Source organism: Amblyomma mixtum, chromosome 3 (assembly GCF_055824585.1).
Source record: "Amblyomma mixtum isolate Tamu chromosome 3, ASM5582458v1, whole genome shotgun sequence".
NCBI classification, from domain to species: Eukaryota; Metazoa; Arthropoda; class Arachnida; order Ixodida; family Ixodidae; genus Amblyomma; species Amblyomma mixtum.
In genome coordinates, this window is record NC_143014.1 from 106,645,118 (window position 1) to 106,654,370 (window position 9,253).

Genomic DNA, 9,253 nt, shown 5'->3' on the forward strand with positions numbered 1-9,253 from the left:
CCCCACAGCATTATTACAGTATTTTTTTACACATCTGGTAATTTCGCGGGTCGCCCACATTTAAACGTGGACCCAGCGCCCTCGTGTGCTATAGAATGCTGTAGCCAAAGATACCGAGACGGGTACCTGACAGGATGGAAACCTCCAGGTCATTTGCTTGTCGAGTGGGCGAACCAGGGGAAGAGAACTGCACGAACACCTGGCCGTACTTCAGCGTCCTGGTCTCATCGAGCACACCGAACATGTTTCGGCCCATACTGTGCGGCAAAGCGATGCGGGACTTGGACAGGAGAGACTCTGTAACAAACAAAATGAAGCTCACATTAAAAAACATTAACATATTGATTCCAGAACTGCTGTATACGCGAATTCATTACCGGAAAAACTGCTTAGAAACTGTACTGTATGAAGTAAAATCTGTGTAACACCCGCTGCGTTTGAAAAAAAAGCATATTAGTGCACGCTGTACAACTGCTAGTGCGTGAAATCAATCGCAGCTCGATACTACGATTCTTAGAACTATCGCTGCCGAAGGCCCCACTGTTGGTGAGGCGGCAGCAAGGATGGCCGGCTCACCCATGGATGTCCTGTAGACGGCGAGCAGCATTGAGCGCACGAAGGGGTCCCGCGTGAGCGAGAATCCGTGGCGCTGCATCTGGCTGAAAGGGAGCGCGGGACCCACGTACATCTCGAGCACCTGCAGCGCGACGCTGTCGCTGACCAGGGCCTCGGTGAGGAGGGTCACCATGCACTGCTGCAGGCAGAAAAACACCCGGCTGGGGACGCCCAGCTGCTCGAGCAGCATGATGAGCTGCCGGTTCAGGAACACGGGACCTGGCAGAACGGCGCAGATGGCCAACCCCTGAATGTGATTGACATTGGAGGGTTGCAGAGTACGCTGGGACGGCTCATATGACAACCAAGCCTGACGTAGCTTGCGCACATCGAAAATTGCGTGTGGGTGCTTAGGATTAGATCAGAGTAGCGGGAAAAAAAAAAGAGGACATGCGCGCCTGCCGAATTGTAGCAACATCAGCCCAACTAGGTCCACTGCAGGACAAAGCCCTCTCCCACTAACCTCGATTAACCACCTCCTGCGGGACCTGCGATGACCTTAGCCGCGCAAACTTCCTAATCTCATCAGCCCACCTGACTGATTCAGGCGCACCTGCTACGTATGCCTTTTCTTCGAATCCACGCCGTTATTCCAAAGGATCACCGGTTGTCTGCGCATTACATGCCGTACTTATTTCTTGGTTTCAAACGGGAAATAATGAACTCGTGTGTATTTCTTGAACCGCTCTGCTCTATTCGTCTTTTAACGTTGCGCGTATCATGTTCCTTTCCGTACCTCGCTGCGCTGCGCTTAATTTAATTTCAACGCTTTTCGTTAGACGCCAAGTTTATGCCCCACAAGCGAGTGCTGGCAAGATACAGCTAGCGCACAATTTCCTCTTAGGTGATACTGTTTACTCATGACCTGAGAATACCTCCTGTTGGGGTGCATCGCATAAACCGTGCGCTCCATTAACATCACTTGAATCAAGAATTTCCGTTGTGCACGACGGAAATTGTGTGTGCGGAATGAAATATGGAGAAACGGCATGTTGTGCACTTACGTGGAGCTGAAATTTTGATGACCTCAATGCACTCAGAGTTGAGGCAGTGGAATGTGCGCATGCTCGTCCTCAGGACTAGCTGGTTTCCGATGAGCCCTGGGTTGACGCAGAGCATGCCTTTGTAGCCAGCATAGCGAATTTGGATGGCAGACGGGACGACAGGCACGCCGATCTTATTGGTCACCTAGTGGAGAAAAACAGGTCATAGCCCGCACCATGGGGATTGATGTGGCACGTGTCTGCAGCTTCCGCAAGCATTCGACACATGCGCGAGAGTGAGTATTAATCAGTGCAAGAAGGCAAGCCTGCCTTTACATTACGCGGTGATTTCCCATGCAAAGCCAGCAGCGCGAAAGACTAAGTACCTTCTGGAGCCTCACACAAAAATGAAACTCATTTGCACAGGAAATCTACCGCAATGTTCCATACCTTTCTAGTGGGATGTCGGAAGCTTGTTTCTGAACGAGCCCTAACTAAACAGGAGAAATCGCCGCAATGAAATCAGTTGAAAGACACGGGAGATGGTTTTTCAGGTTGAACTTAGTACATTAGCCACAAGGCAACGTTTAAATGTTCCGAAAGCGACGAATGACTCGGAAGGGCAGCACATTACACTATAACTAAAGCTGCATGAATGAGGCGTGTGTTCGCAGCAACGAGGAGAGGCGCAAATGCTATGGCAATGTGCCTCTCCCCTGCAGCTCGTAAGAGCTAAAAAAACAGCAAAAAATGAGCTGCTTTCGTTGAACCTTTCTAGTTTCCAACTACAAGAAATTTGTATAAGGTTTGAGTCTTCAGTTATGATTTACGTTCACTTTAATGGTTGCCATTATGTCTGGAACCTTTCCTGGAGATTACAAATAGCTGTAAGGTGCGTGAAAATAAAATTTCGGCATAATGAAGCGATCGACAATTGCAGGATATCTGATCCTTGCACGCCAAAGCAACACCAATGTGCTTTCAGGCAGGTGATAGTGGAATGCGCTCAAAATTTCGACCACGTTGAGGGCTCCGGCGTGTTCGTTAAATTCGGTAGAAGACCTTTTTTTTTTGCTTTAGCCGCTGGGGGCAACCTGCAACTCTGCCCTCAGCAGCCTATCGCTGTATATGCGCTAAGTAACCGCAGTGACACTCGCATGAAAAACGACTCGTGGAACTTACAAGGCGATTCGACAGTCGGGCGTCGATGCGAATACTGCGCTAGTTTGTAACAATTAGGGCGTTTATCAGAAGCACCAGTTTAAGCACGTAATTGTCCCAACAACTTCGCCCATCACCTTGACAGCTCGGTGGCGGACGTTATAAAAATATGGCTTACCTCTTTGAGGAGCTGGGACGAAATCATGCTGATGCCGTCAGAGAATATGTAGTGTTCATCAATGACTGGATGTTTTCCTCCCAAGATGTCGGGGGCTTCATGCACAGAGTTGCTGCGCAAGGGAACCTGTACCGATTCTTCTGTGGACGTGAAACACTGTCCCATGCGTGCCATCTTTTTGGCAGTGCTTGCTATATCACTGAAGACCCCCATCCAGTAGCGAATCATGTCACAGGAGTAGCCCTTTTCGTCCTAAGAAAAAAGAAAGCATAAAAAAATGAGCTGCAGTTCAACTACTATTGAACCAGGGTTACCGAAGCGAAAGCTATGGCGTATGGGGCAACTTGGCGTCTAACGTTGAGTGCGTTCCGGACACTGGATAGGCAGCGAGCCCACCCAGCCACCCTAGCAAGTGGCAGTTCATTGCGGCTCGCGCGAGTTTGCTGGCGCAATGAACGCTGCGACCTATTGCTGCAGTGCCGCGTGTCTCCCACAACGTTGTCAGCGCTAACGCATGCAGCCCACATCTCTCACCAGCCCACGTACCTCAAAGGGCGATTCAGGCATCCACTGAACCATGGAGCCATTGATTGAAAAACATTTTATTCGTCGGAAAGAGCTTAAGGTAAGAGGCCATGTTAAGTGGTCGAGAGTACATAGCCCTCGACGACTTTGTCAGCCCACTCCACCGCCAGAACTTGCGTTCTGGGGTCAGAGCTAGCCGGCACGGTCTCCCACCGCTCAAGAGAGGGAGCGGTAAGGTGGCGGCTCTATTTTGCAATCCCATAGGATATGATCGTAGTTGGCTCGTTGGCCGCCGTGTTTAGTTCAGGTTGTATAGATGAGGATAAATGTGCGCGAGGAGCGATGGGGTACGTATCGATCTCGTCTGTAGACGACGCCACGTAACCTCTTGTTCTTTAGTCGGGCTTTTGTCCGGAGGGGGGAAAGTTCTCCTCTCTAGTTTAAAATGTTTGGTAAAACCAGGGAGCCAGTTATGCGCCTTCCCTTGCTTTCGGAGCTGCCGCTCGTCATCGGTTTCGTAGCTTAAAGCGCGACTAAGGTGTCCACTCACCCAGGGGGCCAGTTATGCACCTTTCCCTTCCTCTGCTTAATCTGAAGGTCAAATGAAGGTGAATCTCCAGACGCGGTGGCTGTGGCTTTACCTAGCGTAGTGAAGCGTTCGTTTGAAAACCAGGGGATAATTGAAAGTCTAGTAAAATTAGTTTTGAATCGCATGCTATGGTTACGCAGAGGCGGCGCACACATTGGACATATTCCCTTACGCCTTATGGCGAAAACTGAAGATATCGTCTGTTTGAAGAGTCCCTTTTTTCTGATGGTCCGTTGTAGTATCATCTTCACCACTTTTGTAGGGCTTGGTTCTCTTCACAAGCCTCTTGAAATCACTCAGCCGTGGCACGAACAAAGTCTGTTGTTAAACGGAAACTATTCGCTGACGCTGCTCCCAGTCAAATACGAATAAGGTGCTAAAAACTACTTTTTTATCTCCACTGCAAGGCTAAAGAAAATTGAACACTACACTTCCGCTATCGTTACCACAAAGGCACCTTATTGGCTTCAGCAAGAAGCGGTGCAAGCCAAGCCTTTGTACTTGCCAGGGCACGAGCGTAACAAGCCTGGGAATTGAGAGCTGCCAACTCACCGTTGCGTAAAGCCAGGCCCCGTGATCTCGAAGCTGGCTGCACGAAGCGGCCAGGAGCCTGAACTGCCTGTTTCCGGCGATCAGACCATCGCGGAGTGTTCTTGCGACAACCCGCTCGACGGTCATGTGCCGACAGTGGAAGGACATGTGCGAATAGGACAGATTCTGCAAGTTGTCGTCGCGAAAGGAGACGCGCAGCGAGTGCTCCGGGTCAAACTTGCGAAGAATTCTGTTATCGCAGTGGGTCTGCGGAGGAAGCAGGATGACCTTCGACGGAGTGACGATGCAGCGTCGAACAAGGCAAGTGCCAGCGGGAGTCTTCGGCAGAGCGGGGGCTGCGGTGTAGAACTTTGCGAACAGCTTTGGCAGGCACGCAATGATGTCGACGACCTCGTGCTTTTCTATGGCGCTTCGAATCGCGTAGAGGGCCAACTCGAGGGCAGGGGCACTTGTGTGGTGAAGTTTTATCAACTTCTCTTCGAACTCTTCCAGCTTCTCTCGAGCAAGTAAAGCCATTTGAGCGAATCCGTTGTGACCTTGCTGCAGGACAGCGCTAAAGGCGTAGCACGTTGGAAAGCAAAGATTCGGGCTAATCTTGCTGCTGCATCGCTTCTTGATCTCTTTCAGCTGGGCACCAACCTTCGCCGTAAACATGGGGCTGTACTGAAGGGTGGTCTCTGGCTTGCAGCGCGCAATGAGGCGACTTACCGCTTGTTGCGCTTTGAGCTTGTTCTTGAGAGTCAGCTTGACGACTGAGCTCCCGCCAATGTCGGAGCTGAGCAAAAACCACCCGCAATTACACCCCAGTTTGAAAGTTCGGTCATACCCTATGCCATCTGCTGTGGACGCTTCCCTGTCGTTCATGTTATTCGCACCTCGATACAACAACGGAACAGTGTCGAGTTGAAGGTAGATGTCCACCGTGTCATGGTGAGCTTCAGCCTCATTCATAACGACTCTGAAAATGCTGTAATAAGGTATCTCCAACTTGTACGAGCTGTGGGTGTGCCTGCAGGGGACTTTGTGGACTAGCGTGAGCATCACTTCCAATAGCCGTTCGTCGTGCTTGAAATCGCAACTCAGCGTGAAGCCGGGGGCGCCTGACTGTGAATAAAGGACGTAGCTCTGGGTGAAAAGGCGGAGCCCAGCGAAGGTGCCAAATGAGAGAGATATAAGCGGAATGCCGGTATCGTGTGGCACCCAACCGCGCCAGAGCCCGTACTCCTGCTCCGGGACCAGCCACTGGAGATGGCCCTTGAACGGCATGATTCTGCCCAGGAGGCACCACTGCTGCGTTATCTTGGAGCGTATGGTCTGGAGCGGAACAGCTCTGCCGCCTGTCTCTGGAAACGTGAGGGTGCACGCGGCCTGGTAATACCTCTCATCCGTGTGTGTGCTCACATGCTGGATGACATCGCTCATGTGAAAGAGTGCAGGCCACGAGATGTCGACAGTCGTAAAAAATCTGCGAAGCAGCGAGACATACTGGTCGATCGCTCCGCTTTGCTCTTTCCATGCAGCAAGGAAGGTGAGGCTGTCCGCCATCTCGTAAAGCCTGAAAGAGAAGGATTTCAGGCTGTCACGGAGGTGCTTTGGCATATTCGCGCGCTTGTGACGAAGCGTAAAACGCGACTCAGTACTGTTATGTCCCGCATGACCAAACAGCCAGAGAAACGAACAGGCAACTAGACGCATGTTGACCTGCCCAAAGCCATAGCATATATTTCGAGATTCCCGCGGGGTAACAAACTCTGTGCAGCCTAGCTGCAAGTCGAACGTTTGTTTACTATGTCTGGAAATTCGTTTTGGGCACAATTAAACTTGGCAGCACGCACTACTCCTCGCGTTTGCAATAGGTCAAGCATGTATACGACTCCTGCTTTGAATTAAGGCAAGCAGTCCAAGCAAAATACCGACAGTTCGCTCGTGCAACTGGAACTACCCGAGCACATTTCCACTGCTGCGATGCACGGGTGCACGGGTGCAAGGCTGTTATAGCTCCTTCGGGTGCAAGGGTGTGTGAGGGTGTACGGGTGTTCTTTGACTTCTCGAACAACATTCCAGTAGTCCAATAAAGTGTGCTTTTAAAACGATGTGAGCTATTCGAGCTTTCCATTAAAAGACAGCTGCAGCCTTGATGCGAACTGCTATGACTGCGATTTGCGCCCCCATAATGTGATAACTGAATTATTTTAGCTGAGTGCTAAGCATCACTGACTCCAAACAGGGGCTCGCTGAAAAGGCATATATAAACTTGGAGAAAACATGCGCGTTATGACAAGTAGGTATAGAGCGCACCAATGGTGTCTTCTGTGTTGAATTTGTCCCCCAAGTATGACTCATTGCAGTTAAGCTCATACCTGTTTATATTCCTTTGGAAAAAAAATATGTGCCACATTATAGCACCGTGTTACTGTGCGAGCGGGTTTGCTGAAAGTTCACCTCCTTTAGCAAGCCCTTTTGCTCTCTTTTTTTAATATGTTCAGAAAAATAACGCCGTTAACATCATGCAGACGTCACAAATGTGACTCCACAGCAAGGAGGCTCAGAAAAACCGCGAAAAACATATCTGTATATTGTAATTATAGTTGGAGATGCCGTAACTGTAGGGCAATGTTAGACAGGCCATCGGCAGCTCTTCGTTGGAAATGTTCAGCTTCCCTTCAAGAGTGCACCCGAAAAAAAAATTGATCAGCGCCTTTTAAAGCAATCAAAACTTATGAAACTGTAAAGCAGTCGGAAAAAGGTTTGGTTTGGTTTGGTTTATGGGGTTTAACGTCCCAAAGCGACTAAGGAGAGACGCCATAGTGGAGGGCTCCGGAAATTTCGACCACCTGTGGTTCTTTAACGTGCACTGACATCGCACAGTACACGGGCCTCGAATTTCTCCTCCAAAGAAATTCAACCGCCGCGGCCGGGATCGAACCCGCGTCTTTCGGGCTAGCAGTCGAGCACCGTAGCCAGTGAGCCACCGCGGCGGCTGTCGGAAAAAGGGTGCTACTCTAACAATCTCACCCTTACTATGGGTGCGACGAGCATACTTTGCACCCTTTTGGGAGGGTTCAAGTGTGTAAGCTATAGACACGGAAATGCACCCTTAAGGGTTCAAATTTTTTTACTGTGTGCGACCGCAGTCATGAGTCGCGGCAGTGGAAATGTGTGTGGGTAGCCATTATGTTCTCTTTCGTTGGTCCGGGCCAACATGAAAAGAATGGCCGTATTCGCTCAGTCCTGCGATTCTGGCACCCAGACAGCGCGTATACACACGTCCAGGCTCAACCACAGCTGCGAATGAGAACTCTTAATGGTGTTCACACATGCCTAATACCTGCGACAGCAATGAAAGAAGGGAGAAAGAAAAGTGGGCAGGTTAACCAAGAGAAGGTACTGCTTTTCTACACTGCACTGAAAGAAAAGAGAGGGGATATAAAGGAAAACGAAAAAAATGCAAGCTAGATTGAAGAGCTAAATAAGGAAGGAAAGGCGTTGCGGACGTACTGGCACCATCCCAATATTGCGGGACGTGGGAAAGCGTGGCAAAACTGCGTTCTGTGCCACCTAACGGCGTACCCCCGCTCTTTCACCCCTTGCAGACATCTGTGCCGTCACTCCTACCTTACGCGCGCCGTACATAGGTCGGAGCTGGCGCCAGGTGCCACTTTGATATGTGGCAAGCATCTGCCTGAGCCGCTGATGGGTGAAGCAGATCGCGTGTAGCCTTTCGCGTCCCAGCGACTCCTGGTAAGGGAGAGGGAGCATGTTTATTCTCGTGCTCCTAGCAGGCGTGACAATTTTCAGTGCGCAAGTGCTGAACGAACAGGGTTCCGAATGCCAGGATGACCAACTGCCCATGGTATACCAAGCCCTCCTCAGAAACTGCGGTTAGGCTAGAGATAGAAAAAAAATAAATGTGCAATTTATTTTGCACGCGAAAGAAAATGTATAAGCAGACAATTCTCTGAGATGTGTTCCGCATGTCCAGCATTATGCGATATTAATACCCAGTGAACTTTGGGTCGATGGCGCTTATTGGTGGCAGTTGATCTGCCGAGGGGTTGGAGGCTTTACAAGTCGCCGTTTGGGGGAAATGGCACTCGTACTGCTAACGCAGTAAAGCAATGAACACGTCATTGCGGAGCCCCCTCCTCTTGGTGCAAAGCCGATGTCGGCAGCTATCTGCTGCACCCATCACAGCAGTTGGGGCAGATGCTATCCGGATATCGAAGCGGCACCTAGTGCCGGTTCCGGTCTACGTCCGCGGTGCGTAACGTAGGACTAGGGTACAAAGATGCCTGCGAAGGAAAAACGAGAGGGTGTGCGCCGTTAGGTGGCACAGAATGCAGTTTTGTCACGCTTTGCCACGTCCCGCAATGTTGTGATAGCGGCAGTGAGTCGATCACACACTGCGCATGCGAAGCTTGGCAGCAGTCCATGGGTCAGGGACCGCTTCATGGGCCGCTTTGGGTCGCGTGCGCCGGCTCTGCCACTGAATAAAGAGCGTTGGCGACAGAGCCGGAACGCTCATCCCGCAGCAGGAACGGACCGCATAACTAGCGTGAGCGAATAACGTTTTTTTTTCCATACCGAATAGAACAGTAAGGGTATATCTTTGCTTCCGAATCGAATACGAATAAAATATTTTTACGAATA

At 50.4% G+C, this 9,253-nt stretch overlaps 1 protein-coding gene across 1 annotated transcript; it reads right to left on the reverse strand.

Annotated features, from left to right (window-relative positions):
- Window positions 1-88: 88 nt before the first annotated feature.
- LOC149351273 (uncharacterized) lies at window positions 89-6,431 on the reverse strand. The gene is made up of 5 exons (XM_089575602.1): window positions 4,604-6,431; window positions 2,938-3,189; window positions 1,620-1,803; window positions 577-834; window positions 89-297 (listed from the first exon to the last, which is right to left on the reverse strand). Exons 1-5 carry the CDS (start codon window positions 6,296-6,298, stop codon window positions 89-91), a joined length of 2,598 nt encoding a protein of 865 aa, XP_089431728.1. The 5' UTR covers window positions 6,299-6,431.
- Window positions 6,432-9,253: the final 2,822 nt, after the last annotated feature.

What these genes read in the sequence shown, in the direction of transcription:
- LOC149351273 (XM_089575602.1), bottom strand. Translation starts at nt 6,298, where the DNA reads ATGCGTCTAGTTGCCTGTTCGTTTCTCTGGCTGTTTGGTCATGCGGGA. An exon ending in CGTCCCAGCTCCTCAAAGAG is followed by an intron (nt 1,804 to 2,937) that starts GTAAGCCATATT and finishes TTTCTCCACTAG; the next exon opens with GTGACCAATAAGATCGGCGT. An exon ending in CATCAAAATTTCAGCTCCAC is followed by an intron (nt 835 to 1,619) that starts GTAAGTGCACAA and finishes CCGTTCTGCCAG; the next exon opens with GTCCCGTGTTCCTGAACCGG.